At 35.7% G+C, this 20,255-nt stretch overlaps 1 protein-coding gene across 1 annotated transcript in view; it reads right to left on the bottom strand.

Annotated features, from left to right (window-relative positions):
* Window positions 1-20,255, bottom strand: part of REV1 (REV1 DNA directed polymerase) — a 49,381-nt gene that overhangs the window by 13,611 nt on the left and 15,515 nt on the right. The window contains exons 8-17 of the mRNA XM_009638949.2: window positions 19,352-19,468; window positions 14,546-14,675; window positions 13,417-13,545; window positions 12,592-12,746; window positions 10,081-10,200; window positions 7,687-7,907; window positions 6,509-6,681; window positions 4,015-4,117; window positions 1,776-1,932; window positions 1,205-1,407 (exon numbers count right to left, since the gene is read on the bottom strand). Of these exons, the coding sequence (XP_009637244.1) occupies window positions 1,205-1,407; window positions 1,776-1,932; window positions 4,015-4,117; window positions 6,509-6,681; window positions 7,687-7,907; window positions 10,081-10,200; window positions 12,592-12,746; window positions 13,417-13,545; window positions 14,546-14,675; window positions 19,352-19,468 (1,508 nt within the window). The remainder of the gene's footprint in view (window positions 1-1,204; window positions 1,408-1,775; window positions 1,933-4,014; window positions 4,118-6,508; window positions 6,682-7,686; window positions 7,908-10,080; window positions 10,201-12,591; window positions 12,747-13,416; window positions 13,546-14,545; window positions 14,676-19,351; window positions 19,469-20,255) is intronic.

Below are 20,255 nucleotides of genomic sequence, written 5' to 3'. Positions count from 1 at the left end.
ATTGTATTATGGAAAAAACAGTTTTCTGCCAAAAGCATAACTGGCTTCTAAAGATTTATAAATATTTGGTAAAGCTGTTAACAGAATATCAACAAATGCTTTTACAGATTTACATTACAGAAATTAAAATTACAGATTTTTACAGAAAAGCAGGTAAATCTGCTTATACCTAAGACACCTACAGAATTCAGTGCACCTTGCTCATAGCAGATCCTTCTAACAGATGTCTGCTTGAATAATACGTGGGGTGGAAATAAGGAGGCTCGCTCTTTGTTAAAACACCCCCCTGCCAAACCCCTCAGAAATATTTTACTTAAATAGGCATTGTCCTCCTCTCACCTAAGAGGTGATATTCTGTACAAATGTTAAGTGTGCATCTTAGCTTCAGTATTATTTGAAGAAAATTTGAAAATACACAGGAAGATGAATAATTAAATCTAAATATAAGTTTGACATTCTTTTAGATGGAAACTTAAGAGCACAGCCACTGTAGAAGTATATGAGGCAGTGTAAGACTAGTTGCTGTTCAGTTCCTTCTCACTGACTAAAGCGAGATAAAGAATATCGCTGCCATAACGAGGGATGGAAAACATTTAGAAGTTCTGTCTTCGTGAAAATGACACAAAGTACTCATCAAAATTATTCTTGAGCCACTGATCAGTGATTAAGCTAATCAGAAATAATTTTTAAGAGCTAACATAAGAAAAGGGAATTTACAAGTCTGCATCATATCATAATCATATAAGCACTGAGCATTAACTATAGACTGTGTCTAATTTCTCTGACGGAAGTGTTCCTAAAGTTCATTTTGTGTTTTTTATAATTAGGCTCTGGGCTTTGGTTGTAAAAGACGGAAGGTATAATGTTTTTTAGTATTTCATCCTCAGCAACTTTTCCATTCCTGTTCCATTCCAATCCTTTGGCAAGCGATGGGATGGGAAAAAGATACTGGAAAACTAAATTTCTTTCCTTTGAAAAAACAATCTTTTTTGTATGTCTACAAATGACTGCTCTGTAAAAATCCTTTTATTAAGGCAAAATGGTTTTGCATCAATAGCAGTTTCTTACTGTGCATCGTAGTCTACTAGAGCTCTTTTTATTTAAAAAAAAAGTGTAATGTAACTTTTTTTGCTCTATCCAAGTAAGACAAACAATTCCAAGTTATTACAATATATTGCAGATGTTTTATATTCTCAGATTTTACCTGGGAAGCAGATGGAACCTCAATACTCAAATTAAGTCTGGATTTTACGCTTATAGGAGAATGTACGCCGTTCCATTTGACAGCAGACTCAGTGTTGTTAACATTAGAATTAAGACCAGATGTGAGATGGGTACCGCGAGATGGAAGAAAAGTGCAAGTTCTTGAATCAGAAGATATTTCAAGGTCCATAGCAGCCACAAATACTATACATATGAAAACAAAATAGAGAATGATCACCTAAGAGTTAAAAATACTCTGAAGATTCAAGATACATTGAAGCTAACTTCCAGTTTTCTTTGCTAACTAGTTTATACCAGATACAGCATAATTACAACACTTCCTATTTCAAAGTATCCTTTGTTCCTATTAACTTTTAAAAATTACTGGAATAATCCTGGAAAAGGTTTTATTTGTAGCATTTTCATTTGCAGCAGCAAAATCCACTCTCAAAGAGTTTATGTTAAATAATTTGTACTGGTGTAATATTGAGTAAGTATTCCAAAAGGTAATCTATGTCAGAGCCCTTCAGAACTGATCATCATCACACATGCAAAGTACAAAGGTTACTGACCTTCCTTATGTTCTTCTTCTGAGCACTTTTTTGCTTTCTGAACATGAAAAAGATCAATAACCGAATGCGATCCACCAGGTAAGTGTCCAGATTGTACTGTTGAGCAAGCTGAAGTGGTTTTACGGATGGGAACTAACTGCTGTACCTGAATTCCAACCTAAATCCAAAATATTAATACATACATTTTAGGAAGCTAAAAAAAATATATCTAGAATTCTTTCATAATAGCATTGAGTTCTCTGAAACTGGCTGCCTGTTGCGGGTGGGGGAGAGAACGAATAAAAGTATGCTGAAATACACATAAATAGCCACTAAAAACATCCCAAACAAATCCCAGGATTATCCACCACAATCCAACACTTAAGAAATTACAAAGATAATACCATCTTAACTTCTCTGATATAGAAAAGTGCTTGTCAATAGGACCACGAAACAATGGATTTATTATGAGATTTCTTAGACACCAACAAATATAGAAGTACTGGATCAGGAAGTGATTTGTATTAAATCTGGCTACCTGTACAAGGAAGGAATGTTCTTCCCGAGGACAATCTATGCTAAAACCATCACTTCAGTCTACAAATGAGAAAAATATTGTTTCACTTCTAGACATAGTTCTTGCAAAGTCTCAATGGATGAAAATACTTTGGTGAAAGTTGTCTTTCTCAGATGAGGTGTTCTTCATTTTGAAAGACAGCCTCACTTTTTATTAACTTTTAAATACCAAATGAACAGGGGTTCAAAAACTGTGTCCAACTAAGAATGCACTGTTACATTGTGCAAGTTTACTGCTAATCCTCCATAATTATTAAGAAAAAAACCCAACGCTTAAAACCACTTGTATATAGAATGCAGAAAGCATGAAGGAGCTAGTGCATGTATTTTCACTAGGTCGTCTTCTATAGTGCACTTTTATCTTTCTGCTTTGAAAGATTTCTAGATTTGAGTTCTAGAACTTATAAGAAGCCTTTGGAATACTGCGTTTGCTGTGCTGTACAACTTTGCCTTGGGTTTTTTGGCCTTTTAGGATATGCGTTTAAAGTCTTATGTTAAGTCTATGGGACAAGTGAGTGGATTCATCTGACCGAGTGTGGGCATGAACAGCTAAGGTATCACTTTAGGACCTCTTCTAGATATTGTGAGGAAAACGATACTTTAAAGCATGACTCACCTCATGTACAAAAGAAGCTTAAGGGCACTAGCTCCAATATAGACATAGACACTGGATGTGTCTAAAGTCAGTTGAAAGGAATACTATGCAGGGACCTTGGATTTATCTGCACTTTATTATATAAGCTAGAACTGAATGGCCCTTCCAGAAACGAACAGAGCCACCTGGTCAGAAGTAGTACACTGTTTTGCAAAAAACATGGGCAACACCTAACTTTAAAGAAGAATCCTCTAAAACAAGAGCTAAAGAAATCAAGTGGAAAAGAACAATGTAAGAAGCCAGGGAAGACAGCAAAGGAGAGAGACAGACAAGAAACTAGAAAAGGACAGGGAGAGGATAATAAATATTCCCTCAACTCCAATAAGAAACCCAAGCCATGGAGCCGGCTTTGCAAGGCAGCATTATGAATCAAAATGCTACTTCCAACATCCAAATCACCAATAAATGCACGTTTGTTTTAGAAAGCCTCTGTGCTCTGTTATAACAAATGGCAGATGCCAAAATAGTCTTATTGTGGGCTCACTGTTATGACAAAATCACTGAGATGAGCAAGAGTGTTCTGAAATAAACCATGATTCAAAAGAGCTAGCAATTCACCTTCAAACAAAGTCCAAACCACAGGCTGGTAACTCTTCTGGCCCTAAGACTTGCAGTCTAGAGCAAAAACCCCTCTGATCTCTATCTTTGATTGGCATTACAAGCAGTATTTATATTAGTTACTTAAGTAGTAACAGTGCACAAGTTTACAGCAAATTCCAAGACAAAATTTACATGTGCTAATAGAACTGTAGAAGATAAGAGTCTAACTTTGTTACCTCAGGCTGTTTTAAGTTGTGGATTAATCCATGCCACAATAAAATTTTCTTTTTTTACATTTATGGCTTTGTAACCATGTTTTTCAAAGTTAAAAATACAAAACATAATATGATTGCATAGCCTAATTTACACAAGCTTTGTATTATCTACACTTTTACTTGGTTATCATCTACCCTGGAGAACTGAAAATTTATGAAAGACAACAAATAAGGTTGATAAAGAGAATAAATTTCAGTTTTCCCATTAACTCACCCCTCGCATATCTGATATGTTCAGTTTCATTGTGTGAAACATGTTTAGAGTTTCTTTCCCAATTACTTTTGCGCTGTCTGTTGCATGGTCTAGAGTCACAGTCCTACAAAGAACAAAAAAGTATGGTTAAAAAGGGAACTTTAACAAATCCTAAAAAAAACAACAATAATTTTGTATTTACTGCAGAGAAGACCTCAAAGAAAGACAGATCATAATTTCTTGGCATACAGAAACAAATATGTTCTTAGGCTGTTAAGAGTAAATCTTCAGCTCAAAGATTTCACGACAGCCAGAAGACAAAAGTATAGCCTGATGGTTTTTCTTCTTGATAAAAGAATCCCAAAAGGTGATGAGCTTCTCATAGTGAAATACAAATTTTGTAGTTTTAGTTTTTAATACAGCTGAATGACATGCCACAAGCTCACAAGTATAAGACAGACCCTATGCATGCAAGTGCTACTGTTGAGCTCTAAACCACTGAAAGAATGCCCCCACCTCTTCTATTATCAGCAACCCTGAGGCACCAACCCAAGATGAAGGGAAAAATATAAAAGGCCTATCTTCGAAGGTGCCAAATGCACCCTCGCACAAAAGCCAGGAACATCCCTTTACCTAAGGAACAGCAGTCTCTGCCTGAAGAATAAATCTGTATTTAGAAGGTTCTGAGACAATCTTGTATGAAACAGCATATAACTACCTGATGCTCTATGCCCAGATTTCATTCTTGTGTTTTCAGTATGCAAGCACATAAACAAATTTGAGATAAAAAAAATCTTTAGTCAACATCATCCAGTTGATCAATAGGAAACAAAGAATCAGAAATAAATATTGGGCAAGAGTAATAATAGCACTGCTTGTGGAAGCTGAAAGTCTTACTCCTTTGACAGTGACCTATCAACTGACTACCCAGCCAGAGTAACTGGGTTATCCCATTTCACCAGGGACGGGCAGCCACCACAGGTAGCATCTCAATGAGATCAACAGTGCTGCAGTGAGACCAAGTAGAAAGAGACTTCATTACGTTGATAATGATCCACAAGAAAACAAAGGCACTTCTGATGAGGAACTTACAACTTTATGACAAAATGTAACTGTGAAGGTCAAGAGACAAGTTGCCTTCTTCAACAGCTGAAACATGGGGCACAGTCTCTGACCTTGAGATTCTGAGATTCAACTTCCTTAGCTCCACTTCGGATCTTCACTGTCTTTTCTCTTCTAGGACCAAAAAAACTCTCTGCAGATTTATTAGTGAAACAATAGGAAAGACAGATTTGAGACAAAGAAACTTGTCTGTAAATAAGGCAGACAACTGCAGTCCAAGGTGTCTGATGCCAGCTCCAATCTTCAGAATCCAAAGTGGCCTCTCAGTCTTCTGCAGAAAGTAATTCTCCAAATATTGCCCTAGTCTCTGTGCTCTCTAGACTTGAAGGCGAACAGGACTGATCAGACATCCTTCTTGACAAGTATAAAGGCAATTTTCTTTGAGAACTGACTCCAACTGCCAGAATCAGCATGTGACCAACAACCTATGAAGGAACAGCAGAAAGCCCCTCAAGAAAAAAGGAAGTACCCAACACTACACAGCCCAGGGAGAGGAAACAGTTTGCAGCAGCAGAACATTTAAACTCAGCTGGTCATTGAAAGAAATAAAAATGCTGCTACCTGCGTGTCATAGTACAGGATGTAAATATGTCTTCTACAAGTACTGCAAAAGGAAGAACAGCTCCAATACTGAGCAAGCTGGAGAAATGTACACCAACAAGGTACATGTGCATATGCATTGTTCTTTGAAAGATCAAACACCTTTATTAGCTAGTATTTTGTAAGCAAATGAATGAGCAACCTTAAACTACAGATTATTAAAGTCAAAAAGGAAGAAGAGAAAAAAATGTAGCTCCCTTCCAAGAGAAATGGATAGCCACAATAATTCATTGAAAATATTTCACTGAACTTCTTTAATTTTTAAGTAGCATCCACAGACAGCAAGAGTACATCTTCTCAAGAAAGCAATTTCAAACCACAAAGAATGCACTTGTGGAGTCAGATTCCTTCTTTCTCACTCCCACTTCCTCTGAAAAACACAAATTGTTTCTTCTATGCCCCAAAATTTTTCAGCTTCTGATATAGTTCCTTTTTTCTCCATTTTTCTCTTTGAAGAAACTCAAAGGTAAAAGATGACCGTTAAAATTGTTCTCTTTCTGATTCGGACACCTTAGTCTCTTCCTTTCTCCTCCCAATATACTGCGTTTTTTATCATTGGGGGATTTAGATTCCATGCTGACAACCAAGGACCACATATGTACAACCCAAACACAGAAGACTTTTGATAATGATGTTCTACTACTGATTTTGGTGCAGGTTTGATATGTAGACCAAGATGTACCCTGCACTTTAAAATTTCTGTCCTGTTTTCCTGTAAGTTTTCATGCTCAACCTCCTGCAGATGTGTGCTCACACCCTACTACTGACCGTTCTTTTTTCCATGAGTAGTTACCTGGCGATATTATCACAGATTCCATGACCTCCGTATTTTGCAGGCTCCACTGGTGCCCCAGCCTTTCTGACCATAATTTTAAGGGTCAATCTTTTACCCTTCATACCAGCAGCTTCAAGTCTACGTTGGATTTCTTCTGAGAGGCTCAGAAGGAAAGCTTCTGCTTCCTTAGGCTGAAGGGGAAAACCAATACGTTTAGATTATTACTAGTTTTCAAATATTGAAGGTAAATCATTAAGGGTTAATGCAATCCAGATTGTGTAAACTGAAAAGAGCAAGCTGACTCACAGACAATTGTCTTATTTAACTTCAAGTGTTTTGTTTACATTGTAGGTCGCTGAAGTTATGTGAGATGGTAGATTCCTATCCTAATGCTGAAATAAGTAGGAAATACTAAGACCTTTCGGAAATAAGTCTTTAAAAAAAGTATTTAGAAACCCCAACACAGAATTGCAAGCCTAACTTTAAGCACAAACCTAGAAGATGAACAGCATAGGGCTTATAAGGAAAAACTTTTTCACCATGAGGAAAGTCAAGCAGCGGAACACGTTGCCCAGAGAAGCTGTGCAGCCTTTGTTCTTGGAGGTTTCCAACACCAGACTGGATAAAGTCCTGAGCAACTGGTCCGATCTCATAGCTTCCCCTGCTTTGAGCAAAAGGCTGGACTACACAACATCATGAGGTCTCTCCCAACTTGATTTTTGTATAATTCCTATAAATGCTTAAGTTCTCAACAAAGAGCTGAATTATTTTTTAATACCATTTTTTCAGCAATACTCCCGCCTACAATATTTGTAAAAAGTCTAATAAAAATGTTGTACTGGAGCAGCTGGTGATGATTTCAGACACTGGCATCTTTGAATAATTAGCATTTAAATGAAAGAGAATGCTAGGTGCTGACAAACCTACTGCAGTTCTCTTTTTCTGTACCAGACTTGTATAACGAATGCAGAATAGCCAGTTAATTTTGTGCAAGCTTCTTTTCAGTCCAATACTTTTGCAGTCTCTCCTCCCATTTTATCGTTTGGTCTCCTACTTCTTCATTTTCCTCATTTCTATTTGGTGGCTAAGATGGTGCTCTAACAGATCAAAGTGTAAGTGAAAATAATCAGAATATGAGAATATTCTTCTATAGCTGAAAGACGTCACTGCAGAAAAGAAAGTAAGTTTGAATTTACCTGTGTAAACCTTATTCCATAGTTGATTTCTGCTGAAACAGATTTTCTTTCTTTTTCTGTACGAACAGGTCGATCATCCAAACCACGACAAAATCTGTAGAGCATTTGTCCTGTTTTTGGACCAAATTCTTTTTGCAGTTTTGACATTGAAGCACACTGCAGATCTCCACAGGTTTTAATTCCCAAAGAAGCCAGCTTAGATTCCATCGTCCTGCCAACTCCTAACAACAAAGCAATTAGTTCTGTTAACTCTACATAATTCAGAGCCAGTCAGGTTTTGAACAAATAAAATTTGTCTTTTTAAACCTACACTAGGTCATATTAAATTAATAAGCAAATATACACCATAAAAATAAATTCCACTCGATAAAACATGGTTCAAATGAAAAGTTTTGCCGTCTTCACCTGTATTTCTTGTATCTGTTTTACATATTTAGTTTAAGATGTCATATTGCAGCGCTTTTATTTCTGGGTAAAATGTGAATGACTCCTGCTTGCAAATCTTCTTAACAAGGTACTACCTGTTACAGAGTATGTAGCTCTGCACACTACAACACTCAGTCCAAAAAGAGTGTCCAGCATGTAGTATGTTTTGCCATCATATACAAGTGATTTAATCTAAAAGAAAACCAGCAAATATTTTGACTACCATTCCACTGCTTCCTAGATAGAAAAATAATATTTCAAGTAGAAGTGATAGCATACCTGTATCACTTGTGCTTTGAATTACCAAGCACTGCGAATTGTAGGTATCCATGGCAACAGCACATATGTAAGTGTGATAAACTTACGTATATTTCTGGGGTTTGGAGAGGTGGCCTGTTACTGCTGGAAAATATTAGTCTTATGAGTTTACACTATCAAAGTCAGCAAAAGTTAGAAGTCTTAGGTAATCAGCTTCTATCTTTTGTAATCTGTATCTTTGTCTAGGTGGCATTATTGACACAAACACTAAAAAGTTTTTACTATGAACATGCAAGTGAATTCTGAAAACTTTAAAGTACTCAAGTCAAAGCACAATACTATATGAATAATCTTCTGGAGGAAAAATATCTCCTGTAAGTTATGCCAAAGAGAAATGGTGCTGTGCTGTAAATTATGTTTGGCCATGGAAGGGGATACAGAGAATTTCTGGTAAACTTGCACCTGTATGTATGCTATTCCTACCACTTTTCCATTTCAGTGTCTACTGCTGTCTGTTTCCCTTCTCTTTTTTTTTTCTTAAACAGAGAAGAATACTATTTTGAACATTTAACACTAAATATGTGTGTACACATGCAGGTTGAGCTCAGCTGATCACTTACACACAAAACATAAATGAGTGTTTACTCAGCACTTTCTGCACTATGTCTGTGTCACATTATACTACTTAACAACAATACAATATAGTTACATGCCAGCAAACACTTTAGCTTACAACTCTTTTAAGTATTTTCCTGAAACAACAAAAAAATATAATAAAGCCTGTTTCCAAACAGGTATATTCCATATGTCCTTATGTCTATCACTCTCCCAACACAGTAACTCCAGTACCCTGCCACCTCTCTGTGAATCCCACTATGCCTTGGAGAACTTCCCTAGAACCTGTGGGCCAGAAATGCTTCTTTCCTCCCCTCCAGCTTTCTCTTTGGTCTTCTCTACGTCCACAGGCATCCCACTCCATCGCTCCAGTTCTCACTGAAATATCTTTCTTTCTCCTATCTGACCAAGGAATGCAGGACAGAAAACATGTACTCTGGCTATACATACAGTGACGGTGAACTACTGCCAAAGTGTACAATAGCTGAATTTTGCCTGCCTGTCCCTCAAAGGACCCTCTGCCAATTTTTTCCTTCTGTTCTTATTCTCTTCTAAATCTCTCACAGTTTCTTAGATGCAGCAGAGATTAAACAAACTCCTCTCTCCTCTCTTCCCTTCATATATTCCGTTTTATTATGGCATGGGTGCTATTTTTTCCAACTTCTGATGTCATATACTAGATCTTGGGCAAGTTCTCCGTTCTAAGCAAACCCTACTTCTCTCCATGGTAAGTACCTGTTGTTACTATTACAGTCATTATGATACAGCAAGCTAGCACTCACTTGAAATTACTTCTATAAATAATTTTATTAAAGAATATAAGGTTGCATAACATACTAAACTCTGAGCTTCTTCCATTGATCATGCTGTGTGATCTGCAAAATTCTTTGCTAAAAAAGATGCTTCTCAAATATACAAAAAGGTCACAGAGATTATTTTCAGAAATTTCAGAAATTTTCAGAAATCAGTACATCTTCTTTTTTCAGATCATAGCTGTGAAACAGCATCTAATCTTGTTTTGATCCAGAACACAGACTTGTAGCTGAAAGCGTTTTAATATCAAGAGGCAAAATGTCCTGTAAAAGAAAGGAGTACCTGGAAGACTGGTAACAAGTTGCCCTCTGATAAAATCATCCACTTCTTCAGGTTTTAAGTGATACTGTCCATCTGGTTTTGCTTTACGAGTTGCCATTCTGGCCAGCAGAATATTGGAACCTGTAAAAACAATAAATTAAGATATGTCTGTGGAAACTTCTGTCTTCTTTATGCTGCAGTTCTGCAATCAAGGAAAAATGTAGAAAGTATAGTCAAATTCTTTGTCTTTTACAAAGCATTTAACGAAGTATATTCATTTATATTTGCAGTATATATTTCCAAATCAGCAACTAGCAGTATCTGTGATTAAAGCAGTGCAACTGTAGCAGTAACTGTAATTGCAAAGTTAAAACCAACCGAATAATAACCCACCAGAAAAACCAAAGCAATCAACAAATAAGTGTGGGACACTTCACTAAGAACACTGAATTTATTTGTCTTGGTTATGTTCTTCCATGTAAAGGTACAGATGAACAGTTAAGTGCAAATGGCTGAAAATTTAGAAGTGTAATATTTTAACACTGCAGAACTTAAAAAAATCCACTGTGGTCAAAGTAAATAATACTTAAGTGACAATTCTATCAAGTACATTATATGTGAAATACTGGAATTAAGCTAATATTTGGGCCTGAATAGTCACTAAAAAAATCAAATTACTTTATTAAATGATTATATGCACTCATAAAGTCTGGTGGGAACAAGACCTATTTCAGCTTTTTTTCTTCCCAGTTTATAGGCTTATGCAAGCCCAGCCAATAAGACCTCTGAAATGATACCCAAGCAGATACATTACTGCCACTCAAACACGCTGTTCTAAGATAAAGCAAACTAATAAAAGGTTGGGGGAATTCACAACTCACAGCACTGTTTGTTACTATTGCTCTTCTCCTCCCACCTACATTCATATTCTTTTTGTCTGTTCTAAAATTTTAGTCAATAAGAACAGTAACAGAGTTTTACGTGCACTGTTTCTCCTAAGAGGTTAAATTGATGAAACAATTAATGACAGACTCCTCATTCAATTTCCTATTTAACTTCGGGGATCCACGTTTTGTCTATAGAGTACTGAAGATTTCTGATCCTCTTATTTATCAAACATACCAGCAGAGCCTCTAATACCATGAAATCTCAGTGATTTACCTTCTGCGATATATTATTCCCACAACACTGAAGTAAAGCTGGAAAAAACTAATACCTCACTTAACAAATGAGAAACCAAGATACAGGTTGTTTATAGATGAGTGTTTAATCTCTCACTACTACTGTTTAAATCAGTTTAGTTTAGCCACTATAATCTCTAGGGTAAAAATTAAATGTATTCAGCTGGCACAAGCATGCCCTTTTAAATTTATCTCTAATCAGGAAACAGTGTTGAGAGGAGATCTCAATAGTGTAACAGTATCTATTCAGATTTACATTTTATTGTATTGGTACAACTTTCCCATTGGGCAACATATAAATCACTTACACAAGATGTATGCTTCTGGCAGACCATGTTTTTGAAATAAGGTCTCTACATTCATGTAACAGTACAAGTACAATTGTTTCTTCTGATTTATTTACTTAACAATGAATTACGAGTGAAGGGACAAAGTCCTTGTAGTGTACCTACCATATGAGTTTCTAGAAAGGATACCAAAATTATCTTCCAGTATCTCATGCAAATTGATTAATTGGAAAAAAAAATTGCTCATAGGTATTTGTCTCTTTCAATCAGTAAGAGAATTATGATATCTGATTAGAAAGTAACGCTTTAAAAACTAATTCTGCTCTTTCTATAGAAAAAACAAACACTCTAAATAAGCATATAAAAGAGATTACAAATGTGTTTCAATTCAAAACAAGACACAAACAGGAATCCAGGGAATTAAGAATCTCTGTATTATGGTATCATAAGAGATAAAGGAAGAATTTTGCTTACAGTAATGTATTTCAGCTTGTGTCACATGTGGATTTCATACACTTATAGGCACTCAGTATATTTATTTACAGATACTCAACTCTAGTGTTAATTATAGACAAAAACAAAGGAGAAAGGAAGGGGCCACGTGAAAAGAAATCAAGGAGGTCTTCCCAGATGTGTGATTTCATATACAATACCTACTACAAATTACACAAATACTTGATTTCGATACCTTATACTAATTATGCTAAATCATGCCTCCCCATGAACTCTTACTGCTACCTCTACTAAGGAACAGCATCTGTGCTCATTTTTCTATTTACTGGAAAAATACAGTAGCATTTCATAAAAATGAATGTAAGACTACAATACAGATGGAATTTTATCATACTGTTTGGATTACAAAGATGATGTGATAGCCATTTTATAAATTTTTGCTTAAACCTTTCCACTTACGAAGATTTTCTTGCATTTTGTTTACATTAATTTAATGTAAATGGCAATATTGCACAAACACTTCATTGACAGTTTTAGCCATCTTGCATAGCTTTGATACACCTAAGAATAGCAGGCACTGCTTGTACACAGAAATGAAATAAGGTACTTACCCATCCCAATAGAAGCAGTACATTTAGTTTGGGCATTGATTTCAGTGCGGATAGCATTTGCAAGTTCATCAGGAGTCAATCTGGTCTCTGTAAGGATTTCAGTGATATCTACTAGTGCTTCATCACAACTGACTGCTTCGATGTTATGAGTATAGCTATCAACACAAAGTAAAGGAGGTGAAACACCAGCAACAGCTCACCATCTGTTAAAACAAATATGTAGCAAATAAAGTCTTCCTTTTGTGGTGGCATTTCCCCACTTATTTTGTATCACACATCACTTACATATTAAAAATGCTAAACCAGCAAATTACAGTAACATTACTAATACAGGACTAACTTCAGCATGCATCATGATTTTAAAGAAAGAGCCGGAGGAGGAGTTGAATACTTATTTTTCATTGACAATAACAAATTTCCTGTTTTGTTTTAGTGCATTTTAAACCAGAAAGTAGTTTCTAATAGATGTTACTCCAATAATCCATTCGTAAGTTACTCAAAAAAGCCTCTTGGAAGAATCTCAGTACTAAGGCGGGATCTGCTTCTCATAATGTAATCAGTAAAAAATTTAACAATTACTCCTTTGGAAGTCAGATGTGGACTGCTTAGAGGATTTGGCTTCAAGATGGAAGAATGCTCAGAAGAAGCACGGTGCTCAAAATAACAAAAATACTACAAAAGGAAGATCTCAAATAGGAATGGCTTTATAGAAGCTGAAGAGTAACATGGAGATGAAAGTACTACATTGAATAATGGCATCCAGCAAATAAAATATGCTTGATCACCTTACCATGAAAGATCATGCAAACAAACAGCACACGTTACCTTGCTAATATTTCATATACTGTCCGTGCAACTTCTTTATACGCATCAAAATCATATGAAACTGCTTGAAGATCTGGACATAACTTTTTTGCTTGGCCAAAAAACATTCCATTCTTTATGCCGACTTGTCTGAAATTAAATAATAAAAAAGCCCCAAATAAACACAGTGCCAACTTTTCCACAAATTAATATGGGGTATTTCTAAATTAAGTATTTGTCTTTTCCCACAAAAATAAATTATCAATAGAAAGGAATTTAGTCCAACTTCTGGCAATTTAATAGGTAAGAAAAACAACTACAAATAGAGTATTTTAATTAGCTGTATAATATTCAGGCATGCAGCATGGACAGCCTGCCTTTGGGAACATGCTTAAGACAAAGTTTCCAGAAAGCACTACTTGCTACCTTCTGTTTCAAATTAAAACCATGCATATATTACAGTGACTAAGGTAACTGGGTCTTATACTCCATGGTGCAAGCTTACAAAATGATGGTGCTGTAATAAATAAACTCTTAACTTCCTGAGATACAAATCTAAGCCTGCCTGCCTAGCGTGCTTGAGAAAGGTTCCAGTGAAAGAATAATTTCTGGAGTATTGTTTCCATCAAGGATGAAAATCGTATTTCCAATACTGTGCTTATATTTATAACAAGTTGTTTCATATTGTGAACATTTATAAGCTATGTTATTGGGGATGCTCAACATAATCTGTGCAAGAAATGGTTTTAAGTTTAGTAATCACACTTGTCTGATTTTAACTAAACCCTTCAGTAGCAAACTGTTCTTAATTCCATAAAAGAATGCAATTTTGATACAAAGAAGTGGAGATAACATTATGAAATCAACAATACCACTGTAAATGGCATAAGGTTTTCCTTAATAGGCTTTGTTGCAAGTAACAGGTAGGCTAGGTTGAGAGCTATTAAGAAGTGTTTAAAAACCAGCAGCATCTATAGGGAAGACCTTGTGTTAAATTCTAACCACCTATATAACTACAACTTTTGAAAACATTAAAAAAACCCCTCTCCAGATAAATTTACAGGAATTGACTGAACAACTGCTATTTTTGAACATTTTATGCCTATCTGTACGAGATTTTCAAGCAACCCGATAGGTAACTTTTACCTACCTGGCTTCATAACTACAAGAAGCTATTTCAGCCATGGACAGAACAGTGAGATTGAAGTCAGCTCCATTCACATGTGTGGAATCCGGATGCTCCCAGACTGAGTCCAGCTTATCAGGTACTCTAATTTCTGCTTGGAAAATAGTATTTATATTTGGTTTTATGTTATTTTTCTTAAGAGTTCAACAGAATGAATGTGAATAAAAAGTATGGATTTTATTTTATACAATTTCTATACTGCTACCTGTTGATGAAGAGGTTCTTAATACTTTATTGATTCATATCATGGACTAGAAAAAAACAACATCTCTTTTGCAGATAGGTCGGTACATACTACTGAGAAGAATATTAAGCTACACAAAAATTCTGTTTCTATTTTCTCTCAAATTACTAGACAGCAGCTTGTTGGTGACTACATACACCATACTGTAAAATAAGACATCAGTCTTGGCCTCAGTTAGCTTTAATGACAACAAAAATGACCAAACCCTTGAGGCTAACTGCTACAACCATATCCTGTAAACAAATACAGGACACTCAAAAATTTACCAACTGCTTGGCTGAACAAGAAGACACTTAGCTACCTTCTTTTACCAAAAGCACAACTACCACCAGAACACAGAAATTAAGTTCAGAATACAAACACACTTTTTATCATACTTGCAACCTCTTACTTAAAACTATTTTTCTAATAATCTAGATACCACAAAGTGATTTTTAAGAAGTGAAATAACCAGAATGCTAATTAGCTCAAATTAAAAAACACTAGCTAGAAACTTATATTTTCTTTAACACTTTTATGAGGATATTAATTGACAAAACTTCTGCTGTTACTTCTTTATAATTCTCTTATTAGGATATGCCAACCTCTTTTAAATATCACCATAAATTTATCTTGGATCGAAATGATGCAATTACAAATACTGGAACCCCAGACTTAAAATGAGACAGACCTTGCCTAATTCTATGAAACTTTACTGCATGCTCTTCAATAAATTTTAAAGAGTCTTCTAGGCCCACTGCACACTAGGTACTAGAACAGAATTCCATGACACTGAATACTGGAATCAAGTAAAGCATTTTCTATTCCTTTCTATGTGGCTTTTCACAGTATGTAAACCTTGAAAGATACATGCCGATACTCTAACTATAGATAAGCCTGAACAAATGGCTAGATGCAAAAACTACTATGCCCTCCCAAACTCCCCATCAGAATCAAAACAACAAGGTATCATACAGACAAAAAGCTTCTATTTACTTAAAATGAAATCCAATATGTATGTTATAGTTCTTTTTCATTACTGTAGTCTATTTAATACCATACACCTTGTAATATAATAAACGGAGTTTTCTTCAGAGTGCCACAATGCCTAATTGTATTTCACGGTACTAACAACTTACAGACTGACAATTTGACTGAAAGGAAACATGGTGCTATGTTCACATACGAGTAGTTATCAGACCAGAGAAAGTGTTGTAATGAGTTGAGTGGAGACAGCAGGGATAAAGCCTGAGTCATGTGAAAAACTGCTTTTATTCAGAATTTCTGCTAAATTTGTGCACCTTTTTGTGTCTTAAATATTTTAATGCATGATGAGCTCAGTAAGTTACCTAAGATGTCTGCAACTGAAAATTAGAGCTGAATTATGCCCCATATAAAGATAAGAATGACAAGAACAATTTCTTTAGTCCATGCCTTCCTGTGCCCTGGCCTGAGATGATGCTGTCATCTTGTCTATCTTCATTGGACTCGTCGACTTTTTCCACATCGCAGCAGAGCAGATCCCCCCATGAGCTGATGGAGTCACTTCATGTGAAATTCAGGGCAATGCAGAACACATTGTCCTCAATGGAAGGCAAGGCAGAGAACCTCTCATCAAAAGCTGGGAAACTAGACAGGCACATGGTGAATGTGGAGCAACGGATGGAGAAATCAGAGGCCAGGACCCAAGTCTGTGAAAAAGAAATCGCTGAGAATAAATCTGTGACTAATATGATGGTTAAAAATCTGCTGCTCTTTAGAATGAAAAAAGGGAGATACTAGGGTTGAGGGAAAGGAAGCCTAGAAAACATTCACATCTTGGGCATCCTGGCCATGGAAAAGAGACCCCAAACTGAATCCTGATTAACATACGTTAATCTTCTACCTTTAGAATATGAATGTTAAAGATGGCATGTTTGTAGAGAAGTAATTTCTGCTACCCAGAAAGGCTATCTCCAATTTGGAGATCTAGGGTGAGAATGATAGCAAGTTTTTAAATTTAAAAGTTATACATTTTTGGATGAATTCAAATAAGAAAAAGAAAGTATTTCATAAAAGATTCAAGATTCTATTGACACTAGATATTTGTCTAGCAATGCAGATCAAAGGCAGGAACCCGTATCACTAAAGAAGTAATTTGCAAAAAAAGAAGTAGCTGAAGCAGCAGAATTCAGTGTTTGGTCAAAAGTGATTCATAAGGGTTTGGTTTTGTTTGGGTTTTTTTGCTTTGCTTGTTTGTTTGTTTTTAATTTGGAACATTTTTTCTAATAAGCAAGACCTGGAGAAGGCAAAATCAGAGAACATTCTGGAAAGCATGAAGCATCAAAAAATGAAGTGGGTTCCATGTTGAAGCATGGATGTAAAATTATGCTCGTGTTCAAAGTTGGTCCCAATGACCTTTTTATTTCATTTACATAACATGTCCCCAAACAGAATCATGTATGTTTAACAGCATAATTTAGCATTCTGTATTTTTGATATTTTAGAAAAAGTACTTTTCCATGTGATACATGTGCCTCCTGGGACATTTACCTCTGGTATGGCACAATTAAACACATGCTGTGAAGTGTTTGAAATACACTTTCTAAGATACTGTGATGTTAGAAAATCCTAACCTGCAATTCCATCTTTTCATCTAAGAGCATAACTAACTGTAATTTCTTTTCCCCAAAAGGAAGACAATCCATGTACTTAGGAGAATGCAAGCAGAAACAACAGGTCGTATTTTTTGTTGATAAAAACATTGCACATGGAGATAAAAATTAATAAAGAGACTAAAATTATTATGAACTGCAGCTAATGAGATAGACACTATAAAAAGAGTGTTAGGAAAAAATCCTTTCACCAAAACAATTGGTTTCCCAATCAGACTAAGTATCAAGAAAGAAAAGAGCCAGCTGCCTGTATGTGTGCAAGCTAGTGAGACTGGATGCTGAAGTTAAAGAAATGAATGTGTGGATATGCAGAAAAAGCTGCTGCAGTAAGAAACTGAGTTTGTTATACAATGAGGTTGAAAACTGCTATACCCTTAAGCAATACAGTAGAAGAGATACTACTGAATTTGTGAATCCCAAAGAGCACGCTAGATACCAGCTAAACTTCCAGAATTTAACCTCCTCACTCTCCAAACATCATTTGATTGTACGAAGTCACACCCTTATCCAGTGTAAGGTCCTAATAAAAGTTACAAAGTCACTGAACTACCAATACATAGTTCATATACAGGCCATCCTACAGAAAATCCAACTCCATGAAAATCATAGCTATCTTTGTAACACACTTATGCACGGCACTGCAACCAACACAGCTAAGTCTGGAGCATTCTGAAAAGTCCTTAAAAAGTTAAAGGCCAGCGGGTTCCACACACATGTATTGCACATCAGTTCTGAAGTGCTCTTAAACTACAGCAAAAAGACAAATAAAATGGCATCACTTCCTGTAATACCTTGTTTCCAAACATCTTTGAAAACCAGCAGAATTTATTAGTTTTTTTTCCAAGTACTAACATTTCAGAAAAAAACACGGAAGAACAACCTGTCTTTTTCCACCTCCTGTATCAACAAAATAACTCACTGAGGTGTAAACTGTATAGCAATAGTACTTGCTACCTCAAGTTGGTAAGAAGTGCATATACAAGGGGCAAAGGAGAAACTGGACTTCCAAATCTAAACTGAAATTAAATAGCAGCTGCCCCTTGTATATGCACCTTTTACCAACCTTGTGGTAAAAACCAAATTTCAAGCTAATTAAGCAGACTGTTGGAGAGAAAAAGAAACAAGTTGCCAATGTTTAGCAATATACTTTCTCACACTAAATGCAGTTCAGGCAATATAATAATAAATCTTGTTAATAAAATACATTTTGTTTACATTAGTATACTACTACTTAAGGACACAGAAAGTAACAAATTGCTAAATTACTGCAGGCAAGTAAGGAATTCTCAAACTATGACAGATGCCCTGGTTTTGAGGAAACAAAGTACTGGAGAGACAGAACTCATGGGAGTTGCACAGACTTTTCAGAAACCTAAGAGGCTCTACGAACAACCCAAATTAACTCATTGTGCACAGATACTGTACACATGCAATTCAAAAGCCTACTTCAAACCAGTGATTTCTCACTGGCCATGTGCTGTCATTTCTACTTTTATAGTAAATAAATTTTAGTTGCCTTTTAATATTTTTTTTGTACTTTCTTCACTATAATAGACTTACTCAGAACTAAGCGATGATGGACAATCTGCATTTATTTCTTATTTTAAATAATTACTTAACGTTTTATCTTATACTCAACCTCAGTGAACGTGAGTAAAACCTAAAATTAAAATAATTCACCCATATTGAGCAAAGCTAACTAACAAGAAGTCACAGTGGCATGCTATTACTGAGGCCACAGAGCATTGTGTTGTCCAAAGAGAATTCTTTTCTGAAATCCCCTTCGTGAAAAAACCAAATTTATCCACTGTAGACATTATAATAAGTTTAAGGAAAAAGTCTTCATTAACAGAAGTTAAAAACATGCAGACAAACAAACAGACTTATCTGTACCTGCTTTGCCATTCAATAGCTTATTCTGGTAATATTGCTGTTCAAGCTGTGGGTTTGCACCAGGGCGCAGTGGTGCCTTTCCTGCACCTCTGTTACTAGTAACAGCTACTGGTTTTCCTGTGGAGAAGAAATGCATGTACTTATAAGTCAGTATCTATAATAGCTTACATTTTAACAATAGCACAATTAGGGTAAGATCATAAAGATGTCTGCTTTATTTTTTTAAATTTCTTTCGAGCTTACACTGTCTTACAGCATTAAGGAGGAAATGGTGATGAAAGTGACTTTGCATTGTGACTATGAATTTGCTGTCTTAATTGCAGTCACATGTAAAGAAAACATTTTAAAGAGTGAAAATACAGCCATACTAATGAGTCTTTAATAACAAGTATAAATGGAAGCTCTGAAACTTCACCAACGCCCTAATGATTCATTAGTTTAAGACACAGCAAACACTGTACTGATTTTAAATACTTTATCATGTTTATTAAGTAAACTAGAAGACTATATACATACCAACACACTCAGTTCCGCTGGTTTAATTAACGGTACAAAATCAAATCTTTAGTAAACTTTTGACTTTTTAGTAGTATCAACACCTCCATAATTTTTCTACAGAGAGCTAATTCATGCACTGAAGGTTCTGTCAGGCTTCCGCAAACAGAAAAAATATTTGCAGAAAAGTCCTAGGTTCTTTATATTTCAGTAATGGAATTGGAAACTTGGCAGGAAATAAAGTTTTAAAGACCCAAACATACCAGGAGTATCTTTGATACAGTTGCTCCTGCCTTTGGACAGAAGAGATCAAAGGAGTTGTATATACAGCTTACTCTTCTTTCCCAAGGTCTATGATAGCTGGGTGTCAGATGGTCACCACTGCACCAGTCTTCAGACTTGTGCATCA

This window comes from Egretta garzetta, unplaced genomic scaffold (assembly GCF_000687185.1).
Source record: "Egretta garzetta isolate BGI_Z169 unplaced genomic scaffold, ASM68718v1 scaffold5, whole genome shotgun sequence".
Lineage (NCBI taxonomy): Eukaryota > Metazoa > Chordata > Aves > Pelecaniformes > Ardeidae > Egretta > Egretta garzetta.
This window is presented reverse-complemented; position numbering and strand designations above follow the sequence as displayed.